At 38.2% G+C, this 23763-nt stretch overlaps 1 protein-coding gene across 3 annotated transcripts in view; it reads left to right on the forward strand.

Annotated features, from left to right (window-relative positions):
• Nucleotides 1-23763, forward strand: part of BRWD3 (bromodomain and WD repeat domain containing 3) — a 192900-nt gene that overhangs the window by 67905 nt on the left and 101232 nt on the right. Inside the window, exon 12 of one of the 3 annotated variants that reach the window (XM_078065011.1) lies at nucleotides 21047-21085. The exons of the other annotated variants lie outside the window; for them this stretch is intronic. Coding sequence (XP_077921137.1) covers nucleotides 21047-21085 — 39 coding nt within the window. The remainder of the gene's footprint in view (nucleotides 1-21046; nucleotides 21086-23763) is intronic. 3 annotated transcript variants of the gene reach the window in all.

Below are 23763 nucleotides of genomic sequence, written 5' to 3' on the forward strand. Positions count from 1 at the left end.
TGTTCTGGATATATCTATTAAATTATGTGTTCCAGTGTGTCATTCAAAGCCATTGTTTCCTTGTTGCTTTTCTCTTCAGATAATCTGTCCATTCATATAAGTGGGGTGATAAAATCCTGTACTGTAATTGTATTATTGTCAATTAGTTCCTTCATGTTTGTTATTAACTGTTTTATATATTTGTGTGCAGCTATGTTAGGTGCATAAATATTTACAGTTGTTATATCTTCTTGTTGGATATTCCCCTTTATTATTATATAGTGTCCTTCTTTATCTCTTGTTAGTCTTTATTTATTTATTAATTTTAAGATTTTATTTTTATTTATTTGACAGACAACAAGAGAGCACAAGCAGGGGGAGCTGCTGAGGGAGAGGGAGAAGCAGGCTCCCTGCTCAGCAGGGAGCCTGACACAGGGCTCAATCCCAGGACCCTGAGATCATGACCTGAGCCACAGGCAGTTGCTTAACCAACTGAACCCCCCAGGCGCCCTTGTTAGTTTTTTTTAAATGTCTGTTTTTTCGGATATAAGCATTGCTAGTGCAGCTTTTTTTTGGCTACCACTTGCCTGATGTTTCTCCATCCCCTCACTTTCAATCTGCAGGTTTCTTTAGGTCTAAAATCATTCTCCTGTAGATAGCATATATATGGGTCTTGTTTTGTACCCATTGCATCACCCTATATATTTGATTAGAGCTTTTAGGCCATTTACATTCAACGTAATTATTGATAGATTTGTGTTTATTGTCATTTTATTATTTGTTTTATAGTTGTTTCTGAAGATTTTCTCTAATCCTTTCTTGTTTTTCTCTTTTTCATGTTTTCCTGATTTTCATTACTGGTGTGTTTGGATTTCTTTCTCTTTATTTTTTGCATATTTATTGGTGGTTCTTGGTATATGGTTACCATTAGTTTTATATATAATGTCTTCTGTATATAGGAGTCTATGTTAAGTTGATGGTTAAGTTTGAATCCATTCCTTACTGCTGTAATCCCCATGCTTATTGTGTATGTTGTTATAATTTATATCCTATTTTTTGAGATCATTGACTGATATTTTTACAGAAATATTCATTTTTACTGCTTTTGTGTTTCCTACCTTTCTACTGTCACTTTTTGTTTCTCCTTTCCACTCAAAAGAGTCCCCTTAAATATTTGTAGCAGGGCTGGTTTAGTTGTCATGAATTCCTTTAGGTTGTTTTTTTTGTTTGTCTGGAAACTCTTTATGTCTCCTTCTATTCTGAATCATAGCCTTGCTGGATAAACTATTCTGGGCTGCAGATTTTTCCCATTCAGCACTTTGATATATTATGTCACTCCCTTCTGGCTTGCAGAGTTTCCATTTAAAAGTCTCCTGCTAATTGATTTTCCATTTTAAGTTACTGTCTTCTTTTGTCTTGCTGCTTTTAAGATTTTGTCTATATCACTATATTTTGCATATTTAATTACAGTATGTGTTGGTGTTGGCCTGTTTTTGTTGATTTTGTTGGGTTTTTCTGTGCTTCCTGGATCTGTATATCTGTTTCTTTTTCCAGATTAAGGAAGTTTTCAGATATTATTTCTTCACATAAATTTTCTGCCTCCTTTTTTCTCTCTTGTTCTTCTGGGACTTCTATAATACGAATGTTATTAAATTTGATGGAGTCACTGAGTTCCCAAAGTCTATTCTCATTTGGCATAATTCTTCTCTTTTTTGTTCAACTTGAGTACTTTTCATTACTCTGTCTTCTAGATCACTAATTTGTTCCTCTGCATCTTCCACTGTTCTCTTCATTCCATCAAACACGTTTCTCATTTCGTTTATTGACTTCTGCTATGTTATTCTTTATCTGTGTGTTAAGGTCTCACTCATGTCTTCCACTCCTTTCTTAAGTTCAGTGAGTGTTCTTATGATCAATGCTTTAAATTCTCTACTAGGCATGTTACTTATATCAGTTTCACTTAGATCTCTAGCCATGGCCTTTTCCTATTCTTTCATTTGGGATAAATTTCTCCCATTTTTGCCTCCCTCTTGTGTGTTAATAAAGTCAGCTATGTCTTCTGCTCTTCAAAGTAGTGCCTTTATAAAGAAGAGGTCCTGGAGTGCCCTTCAGTGCACTATCTCATGTTTGCCTGAATCTTGCACTTTGGGAGCGTATCCTGTGTGTGTGTGTGTGTGTGTGTGTGTGTGTGTGTGTGTGTGTGTTGCTTGTGCTCTACTGTTGTGTCTGAGTCACTTTTCCTTCCAATGCAGTTGTCTGCACTGACTCTCTGCTTGTTGTGGGCTGTACTTGCTTTCTGTATTGTTAGTGGGATCCAGGCAGGCTAGCTCTAAGGGTCGTGCCCACCCAGATACTTGGGAGTAGGGTAGCAGTATTAGCAACATTTGTACAGGGCCACTAGTCCTATGCTGCATCCACAAAAGCACTGCATTGGCTGGGGATTGTTTGCCGGGTTGGCCTGGGGTGGGAGGCTGGGTGCTGTACATCATGATGCCTAGATATGGTTGGGCCTGGTGCACGATAGTGGCCTGGGGCATGTGGCGAGGCGTGGCCTGCAGCAGCAGCTGTGCACCCAGCAGCTGGTCATCGCACGGTCATAATGGCTCAGTGTGGCAAGGTAGCTCTGTGCTTTGAGGTGGCTGGGCTCAGTGCATGGGGGTACCTATGCACTGGTGAGTGGGTGAGGAGTGCATGGCTTTAACAAAATTTGCTCTGAGCCCATAGTCACAGGGCAGCAGGCTTGGAGTGGTTGAGTGCTCAGGAGAACTCGTGGAGGTGGCCTACTGCCAGTAGGTTAGATAGCAGTGTCTGTGCAGCCGCAGATGACCATGTATTTATGCTGAGGGGTGGGGGTGAAAATCTTGCCTACCAGGTCCTTCATTTTTGAAGTCCCCCAACATGCTCTGAAATCAATAGGAACAGATCTGTCTCCTGTTTGCTCTCCAGCATTGTGTAAACTACTGTTTTTATGTTGCCTCTTCATGCAGGCTGTTGTCTCTTTAAGGGCAGTGGCCCAGCTATCACTCACCCTCATGGCTGGTCCAGTGCTGAGTCAGCTGACTTTTAAAGCTTCAGGCTCCAAGTCCCACTGATTATACAGACTCACAGAATTCAGTCCCTCTGGTTTTCAATGTCCAACATTATGGGGATTAGTCTTCTCAGTGTGAGTTCCTTGATGTGAAGGCCTGTTTCTCTGCCCGCTCCATGCACACAGCTCCCTCCCTTCTGCCAGCAGCCTCCCTCTGCCTTTCTGACCTTCCTAACTTTCAGATGCAGCTTTTTCTCTATATTTAGTTGTTAAGTTTGTTCTGACAGTGTTCAGATTACTCTCCAGTTTATTGATTTGGGTATAGATGATATCTAGTGGTATAGGGTGAGCTCAGGTCCTCCTACTCTGCCATCTTCCCTGGCAGGCATGAAAATGAACAGAGTTAAAATCAACATCAATACAAAATAAAAATAAGTAAGTAAAATAAAATCAACAAAAAAAATAACACATGAGGGATCATAAAGATGTATAGTTTTAGAATGCATTCATACATCAGTTGCTATCACTTTAAAATAGAGTGATATATATAGAATGTTAAAAGTGAAACTCATTTAATACAAAGCAGAAATCTATAGTAGAACACAAAAGAAAATGAGAAATGAATTAAACATAATACTAAAGAAAATTACCAAACTACAAGTAAGAGTGCAAAAAAAAAAAAAAAAAAGGAAATGAACATAGAGGAACTAAAAAAAAAAAAAAAAACAGCCAGAAAATACTCAACAATTGTCGATAAGTACATTCCTATCTATAATTAGTATAAAGTTAAATGGACTAAATTCTCCAAAGACATAAGAGTAGATGAATGGATTTTAAAAAAAAAGCAAGACTCATTAATATGTTGCCTGCATACTCATTTCAGATCTAAGAACACCAAGAAACTGAAAGTGAAACTATAGAAAAAGATATTCAATGCAAATGGAAATGAAAAGAACACTGGTTTTTTGCATGTTGGGAGTTTGTGATTACTAATTTCTTTGCTGGTTATTGGTATCTTCAAATTTTCTATTTATTTCTGTTTCAGTTTTTCGTAGTTTATATGTTTGTAGGAATTAATCCATTTCTTCCAGATTGTCCAATTTGTTGTCACATACTTTTTCCTGATGCACTCCTATAACTGTTTGTATTTCTGTGGTGTTGGTTGTTATTTACCCTTTTTCATTTGTGATTTTATTTATTTGGGTTCTTTCTCTTTTTGATAAGTCTGAATAGAGATTTATCAATTCAATTTATTCAAAGAAGCAGCTCCTGGTTTCATTGATCTGTCCTATTGTTTTTTTAGTTTCTGTCTCATTGTTTTGTGTTCTAATCTTTATTATTTGTTTCCTTCTGCTGGCTTTAGGCTTCGTTTGTTGTTCTTTTCCTAACTCCTTTAGGTTTAAGTTTAGGTTGTTTATTTGAGATTTTTCTTGCTTCTTGAGGTAAGCCTGTATTGGTGTAAACTTCCCTCTTATGACCATTTTTACTGCATCCACAAAACTCCCAATAAACAAAAGTCCAGAGCTAGATGGCTTCACAGGCAAATTCTAACATACATGTAAAGAAGAATTAATACCTATTCTTCTCAAACTATTCCAAAAGGTAGAAAAGGACAGAGTACTTTCAAATTCATTCTGAGGCTAGCATTACCCTGAACCAAAACCTGATAAAGACTCCACTAAAAAGGAGAACTGTAGGCCAATATCCCTGATGAACATGGATGTAAACATTCTTAATAAAATATTAGTAATCCAAATCCAACAGTATATTGAGAAAATCATTCACCACGATCAAATGGGATTTATTACCGGGTTATAAGGGTGGTTCAATATTCATAAATCAATCAATGTGATACACCATATAAAGGAAAGGATAAGAAACATATGATCCTTTCAATAGATGCAGGAAAAGCATTTAACAAAGTATAGCATCCATTCATGATAAAAACTCTCAACTAAGTAGGTTTAGAGGGAACATACTTCAACATCATAAAGGCTTTATCTGAAAAACCCACAGCTAACATCATCTTTAATGGGGAACAACAGAGAGCTTTTCCTCTACACTCAGCAACAAGATAGGGATGTCCACTCTCACCACTGTTATTTAACATAGTACTGGAAGTCCTAACCACAGAAATCAGATAACGAGAAGAAATAAAAGGCATCCAAATCGGCAAGGAAAAAGTCAAACTTTCACTATTTCCAGATGACATGATATTCTGTATAGAAAACCCAGTAGACTCTACCAAAATACTGATAGAACTGATAAATTCCGTGAAGTTGCAAGATCCAAAGTCAATGTACAGAAATCTGTTCCATTTCTATACACCAATACTGAAGTGGCAGAAAGAAAAATTAAGAAATCAGTTCCATTTTCAATTGCATCAGAAATAATATACTTAGGAATAATCCTAACTAAATAGGTGGAAGATCTTTACTCTCTTAACTATAAAACACCGATGACAGATATTGAAGATGACACAAAGAAATGGAAAGACATCCCATGCTCATGGATCAGTAGAACAAATACTGTTAAAATGTATATACTACCCAAAGCAATGTACACATTTCATATGATACCTATCAAAATACCAACAGCCTTTTTCACAGAACTACAACAAACAGTCCTAAAATTTGTATGGAACCGCAAAGATCCTGAATAATGAAAGCAATCTTGAAAAAGAAAAGCAAAGCTGGAAGTATCACAGTTCTGGACTTAAAGCTATATTACAAAGCTGTAATCATAAGACAGTATGGTACTGGTACAAAAATAGACACATAGATCAGTGGAACAGAATACATAACCCAGAAATGAACCCACAGATATATGGTGAATTAATCTTTAACAAAGCAGGGAAGAATATTCAATGGGAAAAAGATGGTCTCTTCAACAAATGGTGTTAGGAAAACTGGATAGCAACATGCAAAAGAATGCAATTGGACCACTTTCTTAAACCACACACAAAAATAAATTCAAAATGGATTAAAGACCTAAATGCAAGACCTGAAACCATAAAAATCCTAGAGTATTACATGGGCATTAACCTCTTTGACACTGGTTGTAGCAACTTCTTAGTAGATATGTCTCCTGAGGCAAATGAAACCAAAGCAAAAATAGCCTTTTGGGACTTCATCAATATTAAAAGCTACTGCATATAGAAGGAAACAATCAACAAACTAAAAAGCAACGTATGGAATGGGAGAAGATATATGCAAATGATATATCTATTAAGGGTTCGGTGTCCAAAATATATAAAGAAATTATAAAACTTGGGGCACCTGGGTGGCTCAGTCGTTAAGCGTCTGCCTTCAGCTCAGGTCATGATCTCAGGGTCCTGGGATCGAGTCCCACATCGGGCTCCCTGCTCCACAGGAGGCCTGCTTCTCCCTCTCCCACTCCCCCTGCTTGTGTTCCCTCTCTCGCTGTGTCTCTCTCTGTCAAATAAATAAATAAAATCTTTAAAAAAAAAGAAAAAGAAAAAAGAAATTATAAAACTCAAACCCCAGGGCCATCTGGGTGTCTCAGTCAGTTATATGTCCAACTCTTGATTTCGGCTCAGGTCATGGTCTCAGGGTATTGGATCAAGCCCCGCATCAGACTCTGCTCACTATGGAGTCTGCTTGAGATTCTCTCTCTCTCTCTCCCTCTGCCCCTCCCCCCACTTGCACTCTCTCCCTCTCTCTCTCTCTCTCAAAAACAAAACAAAACAAAACAAGAGAGACCATGAGTTGGGGGGAAGGGCAGAGGGAGAGGGAGAAGGAGGCTCCCCTCTGAGCAGGGAGCCTGATGCTGGGCTTGATCCCAGGACCCAGGGATCATGACCTGAGCTGAAGGCAGATGCTTAACCAACTGAGCCACCCAGACGCCCCTTAAATAAAATCTTAAAAAAAAAAACCCTCAACCCCCAGAAGACAAATAATGCAATTAAAAAATGGACAGAAAACATGAATAGACATTTTTCCAAATAGACATGCAAATGGCCTACAGACATATGAAAAGATGCTCAACATCACTGATCATCAAGAAAATACAAAATTAAACTACAATGAGATATCGCCTCACACCTGACAGAATGGCTAAAATCAGCAACACAAGAAACAACAGGTGTTAGTGAGGATGTGAAGAAAGGGGAGCCCTCTTGCCCTGTTGGTGGGAATGGAAACTGGTCCAGCTACTCTGGAAAACTGTATGGAGGATCCTCAAGAAGTTAAAAATTGAACTACCCCATGATCTGGCAATTGCACTACTTGATATTTACCCAAAAAATACAAAAATACTAATTTAAAGGGATACATACATTCCAGTGTTTATAGCAGCATTATCTATAATAGCTAAACTATGAAAACAGCCCAAGTGTCCATCGACTGATGAATGGGTAAATTAGATGTCCATCGACTGATGAATGGATAAAGATGTGCTAATGGATGGATGAATGGATAAAGAACACACACACACACACACACACACACACACACACACTGGAGTATTAGTCATAAAAAATATTGAAATCTTGCCATTTGCAATGATGAGGATGGAACTGCATAGTATTATGCTAAGTGAAGAAAGTCAGAAAATGACAAATACCTTATGACTTCACTCACACGTGGAATTTAAGAAGCAAAACAAACCAGCAAAGGGAAAAAAGAGAGAGAGAGAGGCAAATGTAGAAACAGACTCTTTTTTTTTTTTAAGATATTTATTTATCTATTTGACAGAGAGATAGCACAAGTAGGCAGAGTGGCAGGCAGAGGGAGAGGGAGAAGCAGGCTCTCCGCTGAGCAGGGAGCCCGATGCGGGGCTCGATACCAGGACCCTGGGATCATGACCTGAGCTGAAGGCAGCTGCTTAACCAACTGAGCCACCCAGGTGCCCCTAGAAACAGACTCTTTAACAATAGAGAACAAACTGATGGTTATCAGAGGGGTAGTGGGTGTGGGATGGGTTAACTTGTTGATGGGGATTATGAAGTGTACTTGTGATGAGCACAGAGTGTTGTATGGATGTGCTGATCATTGTATTGCACACCTGAAACCAGTATAACCCTGAATGTTAACTAACTGGATTTAAACAAAAACTTTAAAAAATGAAAGCTTTTAAGGAGAAAAAAAAATAAGGAACCCTTGTGAAACTGTGCATATACCAGACAAAATAAACTCTCAAACACAGATGGTAATGAGAGGTATCGAAGGACATTACCAAATGATAAAGGCATCAATGCAACATGAGGATATAGTATTTGTAAATATTTAAACACTCAACATAGGAGCACCTAAATATACAAAGCAAAAATTAACAGACTTTAAGGGAGAATTTGAAAGCAATAAAATAATAGTAGGGGACTTTAATATCCAACTAACATCATTGGATAGATTTTCCAGGCAAAAAAAAACAATAAGGAAAGATTGGCCTTAAAGGACACATTAGACCAGATGGACTTAATAGATACATAAAAAATGTTCCATTTAAAAGTACTAGAATACACATGAAACATTGTCTAGGATAGATCATATTTAGACCAAAAAACAAGTCTCAGTAATTCAGAAAGACTGAAATCATATCAACCATCTTTTCTGATCACAATGCTATAAAAATAGAAATCAGTTATAGAAGGAAAGCTGGTGGGTAATCACAGATATGTGCAGATTAAACAAGATACTACTGAACAACCAATGGATTGATTCAGAGATCAAAGGAGAAAACAATATGTGCCTGGAGACAAATAAAAATGGAAATATAACAGTCCAAAACATGTATGATACAGCAAAAGCAGTTTTAAGAGTTAAGTTTAACAGCAATACAGGCATATATAAAAAACAAGAGAAATCGGAAATAAATAATCTTACTCTACACATAAAGGCACTAAAAAAAGAAAAAGACCAAAGTTACTAGAAGGAAGGAAATAAAGATCAGAGAAGAAATAAATGAAATAGAGACTAAATGACAGTAGAAAATATCAATGAAAATAAGAGCTGGTTCTTTGCAATAATAAAGTTGACAGATGTTTAGCTATATTCATCAAGAAAAAAATAAGAGTGGACCCAAATTGATCAGAAAAAGAAGAGAAGTTCCAGTTGATACCACAAAAACACAAGGGATGATAAAAGAGTATATAAACGATTATATGTCTACAAATTGGATAACCTAGAAGAAATGGATAATTTCTTTTAATTTTTTTTTAATCCAATTAATTAACATATAATGTGTTACTGGTTTCAGAGTTACAGGTCTGTGATCTATCAGTCTTATATAATACAGAGTGTTCATTACATCACATGCCCTCCATAATGTCCATCACCCAGTTACCCCATCCACCCCCATCCCCTCCAGCAACCCTCAGTTTGTTTCCTATGATTAAGACTCTCTTATGGTTTGTCTCCCTCTCTGGTTTCCTCTTGTTTTATTTTTTTCCTCTCTTCCCCTATGATCCTCTATTTTGTTTCTCAAATTCCACATATCAGTGAGATCATATGATAATTATCTTTCTCTGATTGACTTATTTCGCTTAGCATAATACCCTCTAATTCCATCCATGTCCTTGCAAATGGCAAGATTTCTTTTTTTTTGTTAGCTACATAATATTCCATTACACACACACACACACACACACACACACACACACACACACACACACCACATCTTATCCATTCATCTTTTCATCTTTTGATGGGCATCTGGGCTCTTTCCATAGTTTGGCTATTATGGACATTGCTGCTATAAACAATGGGGTGCAGGTGCACCTTCATATCACTAATTTGTATCATTGAGGTAAATACCCAGTAGTACAGTTGCTGGGTCATAGGGTAACTCTTATTTTCAACTTTTTGAGGAACCTCCATACTGTTTTCCAGAGTGGCTGCATGAGCTTGCATTCCCACCAACAGTGTAAGAGAGTTCCCCTTTCTGCACATCCTTGCCAACATCTGTTATTTCCTGACATGTTAATTTTAGCCATTCTGATTGGTGTGAGGTGGTATCTCATTGTGGTTTTGATTTGTTTCCCTGATGCCGAGTGATGTGGAGCATTTTTTCACATGTCTGTTGTCCATCTGGATGTCTTCATTGGAGACATGTCTGTTCAGGTCTTCTGCCCATTTCTTGAATGGATTATTTGTTCTTTGGGTGTTGAGTTTGATAAGTTCTTTATAGATTTTGGATACCAACACTTTAACTGATATGTCATTTGCAGATATCTTCTCCCATTCTGTCAGTTGTCTTTTGGTTTTGTCAACTGTTTCCTTTGCTGTGCAAAAGCTTTTTATCTTGATGGAGTCCCAGTAGTTCATTTTTGCCTTTGTTTCCCTTGCCTTTGGAGACGTGTTGAGCAAAAAGTTGCTGCAGCCGAGGTCAGAAAGGTTGCCACCTGTGTTCTCCTCAAGGATTTTGATGGATTCCTGTCTCACATTTAGGTCTTTCATCCATTTTGAGTCTGTTTTTGTTATGGTGTAAATAAATGGACAAGTTTCATTCTTCTGCAAGTGACTGTCCAATTTTCCAAACACCATTTGTTGAAGAAACCGTCTTTTTTCCATTGCATATTCTTTCCTGCTTTGTCGAATATTAGTTGACCATAGAGTTGAGGGTCTATTTCTGGGTTCTCTATTCTGTTCCGTTGATCTGTGTGTCTGTTTTTGTGCCAATACCATATTGACTTGATGATTACAGCTTTGGAATAGAGCTTGAAGTTCAGAATTGTCATGCCGCCAGGCTTGGTTTTCTTTTTCAACAATCCTTTGACTATTTGGGGTCTTTTCTGGTTCCAAACAAATTTTAGGATTATTTGTTCCAGTTTTGTGAAAAAAGTTGATGGTATTTTGATAAGGATTGCATTGAACGTGTAGATTGCTCTAGGTAGTATAGACATTTTGAAAATATTTGTTCTTCCAGTCCATGAGCATAGAATGTTTTTCCATTTCTTTGTGTTTTCCTCAATTTCTTTCATGAGTACAGATACTTTCTTCTTTGGTTAGGTTTATTCCTAGGTATCTTACGGTTTTTGGTGCACTTGTAAATAGGATAGACTGCTTAATTTCTCTTCTGTCTCATTGCTTGTTTATGGAAATGCAACTGATTTTTGTGCATTGATTTTATATCCTTCCACATTGCTGAATTCCTCTATGAATTCTGGCAGTTCTGGGTTGGAGTCTTTGGGTTTTCCACATAGAGTATCCTGTCACCTGCAAAGAGTGAGAGTTTGAATTTTTCTTTGCCAATTTCGATGCCTTTTATTTCTGTTTGTTGTCTGATTGCTTACGCTAGGATTACTAGTACTATATTGAACAGCAGTGGTGATAGTGGACATTCCTGCCGTGTTCCTGACCTTAGGGGAAAAGCTCTCAGTTTTTCCCCCATTGAGAATGATACTCACTGTGTGCTTTTCGTATATGCCTTTTATGATATTGAGATATGCTCCCTCTATCCCTACATTGTGAAGAGTTTTAATCAAGAAAGGATGCTGTACTTTGTCAGATGCTTTTTCTGCATCAATTAAGAGGATCATATGGTTCTTCTTTCTTTTATTTATGTAGTGTATAACATTGATTGATCTGTAAATGTTGAACCACCCTTGCAGCCCAGGAATAAATCCCACTTGGTCATGGTTAATAATCCTTTTAAAGTACTTTTGGATCCTCTTGGCTAGTATTTCAGTGAGAATTTTTACATCCATGTTCATCAGGGGTATTGGTCTGTAATTCTCCTTTTCAGTGGAGTCGTCTGGTTTTGGGATCAAGGTAATGCTCGCCTCATAGTTTGGAAGTGTTCCTTCCATTTCTGTTTTTAGAAACATCTTCAGAAGAATAGGTATTATTTGTTCTTTAAATGTTTCATAGAATTCCCCTGGGAAACCATCTGGCCCTGGGCTCTTGTTTGTTGGGAGATTTTTGATAACTGCTTCAATTTACTTGCTGGTTGTGGGTCTGTTCATGTTTTCTATTTCTTCCTGGTTCAGTTTTGTTAATTTATATGTCTCCAAGAATGCATCTGTTTCTTCCAGATTGCCTAATTTGTTGGCATATAGTTCCTCATAATATGTTCTTATGATTGTTTGTATTTATTTGGTTGATCTGTTCTACTGTTCTTTTGGTTTCTATTTCATTAATTTCTGCTCTAATCTTTATTAATTCTCTTCTGCTGGGTTTAAGCTTTATTTGCTGTTCTTTCTCCAGCTCCTTTAGGTGTCAGGGGAGGTTGTGCATTTGAGACCTTTCTTGTTTCTTGAGAAAGGCTTGTATTGCTATATACTTCCCTCTTAAGACCGCTTTTGCTGCATCCCAAAGGTTTTGAAGAGTTGTGTTTTTATTTTCATTTGTTTCCATGAATTTTTTTTTTAATTCTTCTTTAATTTCCTGGTTGACCCATTCATTCTTTAATAGGATGCTCTTTAACCTCCATGTATTTGAGTTCTTTCCAAATTTCCTCTTGTGATTGTGTTCCAGTTTCAAAGCACTGTGGTCTGAAAATATGCAGGGAATGATCCCAATCTTTTGGTACCAGTTGAGACCTGATTTGTGACCCAGTATGTGATTTATTCTGGAGAATGTTCCATGTGCACTAGAGAAGAATGTGTATTCTGTTGCTTTGGGATGGAATGTTCTGAATATATCCGTGAAGTACATCTGGTCCTGTGTGTCAAACAAAGCCCTTATTTCCTTGTTGATCTTCTGCTTAGATGATCTGTCCATTGCAGTGAGGGGTTGTTAAAATCCCCTACTATTATTTTATTATTATTGATGTGTTTCTTTGATTTTATTATTAATTGGGTTATATAATTGGCTGCTCCCATTTTAGGCACATAAATATTTACAATTGTTAGATCTTCTTGTTGAATAGACCCTTTAATTATGATATAGTGTCCTTTCTCATCTCTTATTACAATCTTTGGTTTAAAATCTAATTTGTCTGATAGAAGGATGGCCACTCCTCTTTTCTTTGATGTCCATTAGCATGATAAATGTCTTTCCACCCCCTCACTTTAAATCTGAAGGTATGTTTCAGTCTAAAATGGGTCTCTAAAAGACAGCATATCAATGGGTCTTGCTTTTTTATCCAATCTGAAACCCTGTGTCTTTTGAATGGGGCATTTAGCCCATTTTCACTTAGAGTAACTACTGAAAGATATGAATTTAGTGACATTGTATTACCTATAAAGTGACTGTTACTGTTTATTGTCTGTTTCTTTCTGGTCCATGTTAGTTTTGTGCTTTCTCTTTGCTTAGAGGATCCTTTTCAATATTTCTTGTAGGGCTGGTTTTGTGTTTGCAAATTCTTTTAGTTTCTGTTTGTTCTGGAAGCTTTTTATCACTCCTATTTTGAATGATATCCTAGCTGGATAAAGTATTTTTGGCTGCATATTTTTCTCATTTAGCACCCTGAATATATCATGCCAGTCCTTTCTGGCCTGCTAGGTCTCTGTGGGTAGGTCTGCTGCCACTGTAATGTTTGTACCCTTGTAGGTTACAGACCTTTTGTCCCTGGCTGCTTTTAGGATTTTCCTTTTGTCTCTGAGATTTTTAAGTTTCACTAGTATATGTTGGGGTGTTGACCTATTTTTATTGATTTTGAGGGGGGTTTACTATGCCTCTTGGAGTTAGATGCCTGTTTTCTTCCCCAGATTAGGGAAGTTCTCCGCTCTTATGTCCTCTAATATACCTTCTGCCCCCCTCTCTGTTTCCTCTTCTTCTGGGATCCCAGTTATTCTAATATTTTTTCACCTTATGGTACTGCTTATTTTTTTAAAGACTATTTATTTATTTGAAAGAGAGTGAAATGGAGAGAGATCACAGAGTGAGAGAGAGAAACAGACTCGCCACTGAGCAGGGAACCCAATGTGGGGCTTGATCCTAGGACCCTGAGATCATGACCTGAGCCGAGCTGAAGCAGTCTCCACACCAACTGAGCCACCCAGGCGCCCCTCATTATGGTATCACTTATGGCTCGAATTCTCCATTTGTAATCCAGTAGTTGTTTATCTCTTTTTCTCAGCTTCTTTATTCTTCATCATTTTGTCTTCTATATCACTAATTCTCTCTTTTGCCTCATTTATCCTAGAAGTTAGAGCCTCCATTTTTGATTGCATCTTATTAATAGCCTTTTTAATTTTGACACGGTTAGATTTTAGTTCTTTTATTTCTCCAGAAAGGGATTCTGTAGTGTGTTTTATGCTTTCTTTCAAGCCCAGCTACTATCTTTATAATCATTATTCTGAACTCTAGTTCTGACATCTTACTTACATCCATCCTGACTAGGTCCCTGGCAGTCAGTACTGCCTGTTTTCTTTTTTGAGGTTAGTTTTTTCGTTTTGTCATTCATTCTGTCCAGAGGAGAATAGATGAACAAGAGAACAAAATACTGAAATGGTAACAACCACCCCAGAAAAACATGCACTAAACAAATCAGAAGAGACCTGAAACCAGGAGAAAAAAAAAAAAAAGAATAAAAAGAATATAATCAGACAGGTGAGTAGAATAGAGCAATACATTGGGTTCTTTTGTGTATTTTGATCTTTTTTTAGAAAACTAGATCCCAAAATTGTCACGAAAGAAAACACATATGCACAAAAATAAAATTAAATCCAATGAAAAGATAGAATGTAACTATAAATATGGAAATTAAAAGACAAGAAAAAAACAAAAGAGGAAAAAGAAAACAATAACAGAAAAAAAAAATAGAAGGGCGATAGACAGATGAACAGGACAAAGCAATACAGTATCTCCTGAGTGTGTTTTGGTCAATTTGTTAGAAGAAACTACATCTCAAAATTGTAAAGAAAGAAAAACTTATGTATACAAAAATAAAATTAAATACATTGAAAGGATAGAATGTGACTGTAAAGATGAAAATTAAAAAAGACTAACAAAACAAAAAAAGAAAAAGAAAAAGATGAAAAAAACAAAAACAAAAAAACAGAAGAAGAAAAAAACAAAAAAGAGAAAATGATCAGACAGATGAATAAAACAGAGCCATACATTAGATTTTGTGTGTATTTTGGTCTGTTAGAAGAAATTGCATTCCAAAATTGTAAGGAAAGAAAAACTTATGTACATACAAAAATAAGATTAAATCCAATGAAGGGATAGGATATAACTGTAAAAATTATAATTAAAAAAGATTTTAAAAAGGAGTTACTAAAATAAGGAATTGGTTGACAAACAGAAGAAAAACAGTTAAAAAATTAAAGTTGAAAAACTAAAGAATCATGGGAAAAATAGCCATGAATTCTATGTGCTGTATTCCTCTAGTGCTGGAGTTTTGTTTTGCAGTTCTCATTGATTGGTAAACTTGGTCTTGGCTGGATGTTCTTGCTGATTTCCTGGGGAAGGGGCCTTTTGCATTGATTTTCATATGTATTTGCTCCAGGTGGAATTGTACTGCCCTTGCCAGGGGGCCAGGCTAAGTAATCTGCTCTGGTTTGCTCTAAGTGACTTTTGTTCCTTGAAGGCTTTCCCCTGCAGCTTTAGAGGATGAGAATGAAAATGGTGGCCTCCTAGTCAGCCCTGGGACCTAATGCTTGGGGCCCCACTCCTCTGTGCACCCTCAGGGAAAAGCAATCACTCCTGTCTCCCAGGTGTCTGTCCACACTCAGTGTTCACTCAGGCTGTGACTGAGCATTTCTATCTCAGGCAAGCCACCCCATTTGGAGTCTCCAAACCCTGCAGATTCCTGCCACATGCTCCCACACTGCTCCTCCTGGGGGAGGAAGGGGTGTCTCACTGGTTCTGCCACATGTTGGGCCCCTGCTCAGAGAGCAGTCTCCTGACTGCTATATTTCGAGGTTTATGGCTATCCTGAGTTGGGAGCCCACTCCTGGGCTCACTCTTTGCAGCCGGCTTCTTCGCTCTGATGCCTGGGAGCTCTACCACACTCAGGCACCCCTGGTCTTCCTGTGAACCTGAAGATCCTGAGACCATACTGTCCCATCTAGGGATCCACCCCCACTTAGCAACCTGAGCGATGTCCCTCACCAGAGCAGACCTAAAAGTTCTGATTTTTGCTCCGCTGCTATATCACTTGCTGGTAGCTGGCTGATGGAAGCTCCCCCATGGTCTGTCTTCCCATATATCACCTCGGATTCACTTCTCCACATCTTCTACCTGGCAGAAAGTGGTCGCTTTTCTATTCGTAGAGTTGCAGCTATTCTTTTCTTAGATCTCTGGTTGAGTTCACAGGTGTTCAGAATGATTTGATAGCTATCTAGCTGAATTCCTGGGACCAGACTAAATTTCGGTCTCCTACTTCTCTGCCATCTTGGACTCAGAAATGGATAAGTTCTTAAAACATACAGTTTTCTAAGACTGAATGATAAAGAAATAAAAAATACTGTATTGATGGATTCCTAGAAAGGAGACTGAATCAGTAATCAAAAACCATCCAACATACAAAAGTCCAGAACCAGATGGCTTCACTGAATAGTGCTAAACATTGAAAGATTTAATCACTGTCCCCAGACTCTTCCTAAAAATTAAGGGAATGCTTCCAAACTCATTTTGCAAAGTCAATGTCTGATATAAAAACCAGACAAGGACACTAAAAATGAGGAAATTACAGGCCAATATCCCTAATATATAAAGATGCAAAAATCTTCGACAAAATATTAGAGAACTGAATTCAAAAATGCATTCAAAGGATCATACTCCATGATCAGGTGGGGATTACTAGAGGCAAGAATGATTCAACATCTGCAATTAAATCAACATGATACACCACATTAGCAAAATGAAGGATAAGTCATATTATCATCTCAATAGATGCAGAATAAGTATTTGACAATATTCCACATTCATTTATGATAAAATCTCAAAGTGTTATAGAAGGAATGTATCTGAATATAACGAAGTTCATTTATGACAAATCCATGGCTAACATCATACTCAATGGTGAAAAGGTGAAAGCTTTTCTCTAAGATCAGGAACAAGACAAAGATGTCCATTTTTGCCACTTTATTCAACATAGTATTGGAACTCCTAGCCACAATAATTAGCCATGTAAAAGAAATAAAGGGCATCCAGTTTGGAAAGGAAGAAGTAAAACTGTAACTATTTGAGATAACATAATTCTATATATAGAAAACCCTAAAGATTCCACTAAAAAAATTGTTAGAACTCATAAATGTATTCAGTAAAGTTACAGGATAGAAAATCAATATACAGAAATCTTTTGTGTTTCTATACACTGAGAACGGACTATCAGAAAAAAATATACTAAGAAAACAGTCCCATTTATATTTGCTTCTAAAGAATAACATACCTAGGAATAAATTTAACCAAGGAAATGTAGATCTGCACACTGAAAACCAGAACTGATGAAAGAAATTGAAGACAAATAAATGGAAAGATATTCCATGCTCCTGAATTGGAAGAATTAATATCATGTCCAGGCTGGCTGCCCAAAGTAATCTAGAGATTACATGCAATCTCCATCAAAGTCCCAGTGGCAATTTTTAGAACTGGAACAGATACGTCTAAAATTTGTAAAAATCACAGAAGATCACAAATAGCCAAAGCAAACTTGGAAAGGAGGACAAAGCTGGAGGCATCACCCTTCCTGATTTTAAAGTATACTACAAAGTTCTAGTAATCAAAACAGTATGGTATTAGCAATAAAACAGACAAATAGATTAATGGAACAGAATAAAGAACCCAGAAATAAACCCGCACATACATGGTCAATTAATTTACAGTGAAGGAGCCAAGAATATACAATGGGGAAATGGTAGTTTCTTCAATAAGTAGTGTTGGGAAAACTGAACAGCCACATGCAAAAGAGTGAAACTATGGACCACTATTTTACACAATACACCAAAATTAACTCAAAAGTAAGACCTACCTGAGTATAGGACCTGAAATCAAAATTCTAGAAGAAAACAGGCAGTTATCAGTTTGTAACCCTCTCAGGAGCTTATTGAGTATAATCTGAAACTGGCCACTGTACTCAGATGACAAGTAAGATGCAGGCCACTCCAGGTTGGTAGGTGACAGTTTTAATAACTAAAAGGAAATTATATATAAGGCATGTCTTAGGTGGCAGCAAGACAAATGGATACCCATGGCCACCCACCAAATCTTAAAAGTTTAACAAGAGGCCTTAACTGGGTCCAGTCAAGTATACTGTGCAGGTGTTCTTAGCACTACATCATTATCTCAAGGCTTTGCCTTTGGAGCAGCCTCTGGGAGCAAGAAAGGCAAGAGGAACGCACATTCCAAGGGAGGAGGTAACAAGCCTTTGATTGCCTGGGGTCAAGCTCACAGGTCAACTGGTGGTCACATCTTTTCAATGACCTTCCCCAACATTCCACCCCTCATGACTGGCTTTTATAATCTCATGTGCCCCCTTCTGAAATGGGCTCTAAGTGTTCAGCAAGGGGTTTTATTAGCATGGAGGTGGCTCCTTTGATGACTGTCTGGCTGCACTGGAGTCTAATGCCACAGCAGCAATACAGGTGCATGTAAAAGGAAACAGATTAAATAAGACAATGATTACAAAATCAGTGACAACTTTTTTTTATATGATCCCTTGATCTGAGCCACTGATTTATTAAGTCTCCTAAGCTGGGGATTGGATTACTCAGGGCATTCAGTTGTATTTCATGTGATTTAATAAAGATGACACATTAGCAGATTCACTGGGGGTGATCACACAACATTGTGTTTGGATAATGGCACAGGTACCGCCTTATGAGGCAGTAATAATGTCTAAGTTCATTTTATTTTGGAGTACAGCTTTATAAGTAATGAGTACAGCTTACCAGAGACATTTCAGTGTTCAGTAAGGACAGGTTTTATTGCTATCATTCAATGCTTGCTGAGTGAATTTATTAAGGGCTTCACATTTGCTATTAATGTCTTCTAAATCTAAGCCAATGGAGGGAAAAGGACAGTGGCAAAATGGTCTTATCAGTGGAAAAACCAAACATTTCCCCTGACTTTGAGGAGAGGGAGGTTAGCACCTTTAGAAACTTGACCTGGTTGTACATACCATACATGTTGGTCGGGGGGGCAGCACTGTCAGGTGTAAAGAGATGAACTGGGGACAGGATATGTCATTACCAGGGCCCCCATTTTCTCCATTCTTTCAGTGGTGCATGCTTCATTTCAGTTATAGTGCATTTTAACAGTCCCAGCGTGCAGCAGGACAAGGGGATATTAGTGAAGATTGAGTAGTTCTTCACCCAGGGGTGTGAAGGAATTCACCTGTCTCAGTGGGATATTGCATTGTAAATTCTAGTAGATAATTCTTTTTTAAAGAATGATGGGGCTTGGTGTTTTCCACAGCATAGTGTGTTGATCCACTGTGAGATTTTGGACAATGGCTGTTTCCAGAAACTTCTATATCTTTACAGTATTGGGTGCCTGGGCAGGGATCCCTAGTCTGGCATATGGGGCAATAGGCCCTACTCTTTGGTCATTTAAATATGTTAAAGCCTAGGACAGTACTTTTGTCCAGTTGGCCAAGGTGGTTTTGCCTGTTAAGTGTTTAATATGCTGTTTTAATATCCATTTTCCTTTCTACCAATCCTGCTGCTTGTGGGTTATAGGAGAGATGGAACCTTTATTTAATGTCACATTTTTTTAAAAGATTTTATTTATTTATTTGACAGAGAGAGACACAGCAAGAGAGGGAACACAAGCAGGGGGGAGTGGGAGAGGGAGAAGCAGGCCTCCCGCTGAGCAGGGAGCCCGATGTGGGACTTGATCCCAGGACCCTGGGATCATGACCTGAGCCAAAGGCAGATACTTAACTACAGAGCCACCCAGGCGCCCCTTAATGTCACATTTTATTGTTCAGTCTTGCACATCATGGCCTTTGAAATGTGACCTCTGATAATTATGTTTTTGATGAGAGTATTCATACATGGTACTCAGTTTCTTAATCCCCTAATGATGACAGCCTGGTTTGCAGGGTGGCAGGGAAAAGTGTGGGTTAGACCAGATGCAGTGTCTACATAAACCAAGGCATATTTAGAACACTCACTTAGAGGAGGCCAATATAATCAATTTGCCAATTTCTCATAGGTTGGGAACTCCAGTGGATGGCCTGACTCTTTTGGCAGTTGCCTTTGGTGGTGTTTAGGACACACAACATGCTGTTATTACTTTAACTAAGTCAGTGTACTCTGAGGGCAGTCCAACATCCTTGACAATATGCCATCCTACTTGGGCATTGTGGGGGCCACTCTTTATATGCACCCAATCTGCCTAAACTACTGACAGGTCAGTAGCTAGGGCTCATTCCCAAGGTAGGGCACCAGCTTCCTGATTGCTAGGGGGGTGTCAGTGTCTTAAGAACTGGGACATGAAAAACAGTGAGAAACACTTCAGGCTCTTGCAGGTGGACCCAAATGTCATATTATATATATCTTGACCCCACAAGGACTTTTTAATGATCAGCTTCCCATTATTCAAGCCATAAATTTAATCCCTTAGAATAGTCTAATTATCAGTACAAAGGGTTAATGGCCAGGGCTCCTGAGTGATCAGCAGCCAGACCACTATGAGCTCAGTACTCTAGTTGCTGTACTGGCTGCTGTGTGAGAAGTTTTACCTGGAGTAGCACTGTGTACGTTGCTAGGAGCTCTTGCTCTATGTGGATATATTGGGGTTTTGCCCCCTTCAGAGCTGGAACCAAAATCCCAGGGGCATTCTCCCCTTTTGTTATCTCTGCCATACTGTCTGACCCATATCTTTTGGAGTCATAGACACATCAAACTCAAATGGTAGCCCTACTTAGGAGATGCTCAGAGCTTTAATCTGTTTTATTAGTATTTTTGCCTTCTCAAAGGCAGCATGCTGCTATTGTCCCCAGTCTCTTTACCAGGGAGCATAAGGAATGGGAGTGCTGTGCCAGGTGGAGATTAAAAGTCTTCCATAACCCCAAAATCCCTATAAAGGACTGCACCTCTTTCCCATTCTTAAGAGGTTGGATAGGCTTGCACCTTTTCAGTTACAGCTTTATGAGTCTTAGCTGACTAGATGACACCTAAAACCTTATAGCAGTGTCTAGGCCTTGAATTTTCTTTGGGTTCATTGCCCATCTTCTTCCTCACAGATGTTCCTGAGCAAAGCCTGCAGGTGTCCTGCAGCAGAGGTAAATCTTTACATGTTAACATTGTATTATCAATGTGTAATGGGCCCATTTTGCTGATGTGGGGAAGGAGAACAGGGATAGGTCCCCAGCTACCATTGTATGACATATTGTGGGGCTATGCACGTAGCCTTGGGGGACCACTTGAAAGGTTCATTATTATCTCTCCAAGAAGAAAGCAATTTAATCTTAGTTATCAGAAACCTGTCAAAGTCGTTTCCATGAGTGTTCTTAAAGATGAAGCACTGTTGTAGGGACACTTTTTGCAAAGCATCAGAGCAAAACAATAACTACAAATGAGAGAAGACTTAAAAATGGTCATTTGATTTGATGAGAGTTCATTATAATGCAATGGACAAGAGAACTATAGCTGTATTCTTAAAAGATCCCCTGCCTTTTTCTGGCAATGTTTTGGTTATCTCCAGGGGTATTTATATTTCAAAGATATGATAAGATTTATAAACTTCAGGGGACAGAGAAAGATGTAAGTTTTCTCCTAGGAGTTTTGGGGTAACTGCTATTTAAAATTAGAGGTCAGAAGGTATGGGACATTTTGTCTGTTTCCTCATCAATTACCACAGCATCCCCCTCTTGATTTTCATTTTCTCCAAGATTCCACCTCTTAGCATCCTAATCGGGCTTTCTCATAAGTTCTCATATCTTAATACATGACAGCTTGCATCTTCCTTGCTTTGCAAAACAGGACACTAAGGTCTCCAATTTATTAGTTTGCTCTTCCATCTTGTCTGCCAGCCCCAGAGCTAGCAGAGTAGTGGACACTCACATATCCTTTTCTAAACTCAGCTCTTTCTAACTTGAGCTTTAGCTTCTGGTTCGGCATCAGTGGCCAGCTGAACTACCCACAGTAGAAGCCCACTATGGCAACCATGTTTCCCTTCTCTGCCTCAGTGTGGTATGTGCCTTTCCTCCAACAAGTACATTAGATTGGCTGGCATTTTCTGGGTGTCCCCATATTCATGTAGTAGTCCATAAGCATCTAACATACCTGCCACCCTTCCTTACACAGAAGTTGATGGCTAATTTGGGATTTCTCCTGTGGATGCCTCATTCCCAAGGCCCATTTCTTTGGTCTCTGGGCTAGCTCACCAATTGTCAATTTACAGCCCCCTTGGGATCTTCTTGGATATAATCTGAAACTGGCCCATGTACCCAGAGGGCAAGGAAAGACCAAAGAAAGAGGTAGGCCATTCTGGGTTGGTAGGTGGCAGTTTTAATAAGCAAAGGGAATTTACATGTGAAGTTTGTTTTGGGTGGCAGCAAGATGAATGGATCTTGGTGCCTGCTCACCAAATCTTAAAAGTTTATAAAGAAGCCTTAACTGAGTTCATTCAAGTATACTGGGCAGGTGTTCTCAATACCACATCATTGTCTCAAGGCTATGTCCTTAGAGCAGCCTCTGGGAGTGGGAAAGGCAAGTGGAACCCATATACCAAGGATAGGGAAGAGGGTAAGGAGCCTCTGATTGCCTGGGGTCCAGCTCACAGGTCACCTGGCAGTCACATCTTTTTCATGACTTTCCCCAGCAGTGGTAAGGTCCTTGACATTGGTCTTAGTGATTTTTTTTTTTTAAATCTGACTCTAAATGTAAGGGAGACAAAAGCAAAAATGAACAAATGGGACTACTTCTTAGTAAAAGGCTACTGCACAGTGAAAGAAAACATCAATAAAACAAAAAAGCAACCTAGTAAATGGGAAAGGATATTTGTAAGTAATATATCCATTAAGGGGTTAATATCCAAAATATATAAAGGATTCATATAACTCAACAACAAAAAGACAGCCCAATTAAAAATGGGTAGAGGAACTAAATTGACATTTTTTTTTCCCTAAAGAGGATATACTGATGGCCAACAGGCACATGAAAACATGTTCAACATCACTAATTATCAGGAAAATGCAAATGAAAATCACAGTGTGATATCACCTCATACCTATTAGAATGGCTGTTATCAAAAAGGCAAGAAATAACAAGTGTTGGAGAAGATGTGGAGAAAAGGATACTCTTGTACACTATTGGTGTGAATGTAAATGTAAATTTGTGTAGCCACTATGGAAAGCAGTATGGAGATTTGTCAAAAAATTAAAAATAGAACGACCATAGGATCCAGATATTCCACTTCTGAGTATTTATTGATGAATACAAAAACACTAATTCAAGTAGATATATGCACCCCTATGTTCATTGCAGCAGTATTTATAGTAGCCAGAATATGGAAACAACCTAAGTGTCTATCCATGGATGAATGGATAAAGATGTGGTACACACACACGCACACACACACACTGGAATACTACTCAGCCACACATAGGGAAATCTTGCCATTTGTGACAATACAGATGGACCTTGAGGGTATTGTGCTAAGTGAAAAATCTGATGGAAAAAGGCAAATAACATGATTTCACTATGTGTGGATTCTAAAATAACAAAACAAATGAACAAACCAAACCAAACAAAAACAAACTCATAGATACACAGATCCGTGATTACCAGAGGGGAAAGGGTGTTGGGGGATGGGTGAGAGGGCTTATTTGTATGGTGATGGATGGTAATTAGACTTGCAGTGGTTATCACTTTATAGTATATACAAATATCCAATTATAATATTGTACAGCTGAAACTTATATAATGCTATATGCCCATTTTACCTCAATAAATAATA

Source organism: Halichoerus grypus, chromosome X, assembly GCF_964656455.1.
Source record: "Halichoerus grypus chromosome X, mHalGry1.hap1.1, whole genome shotgun sequence".
Lineage (NCBI taxonomy): Eukaryota > Metazoa > Chordata > Mammalia > Carnivora > Phocidae > Halichoerus > Halichoerus grypus.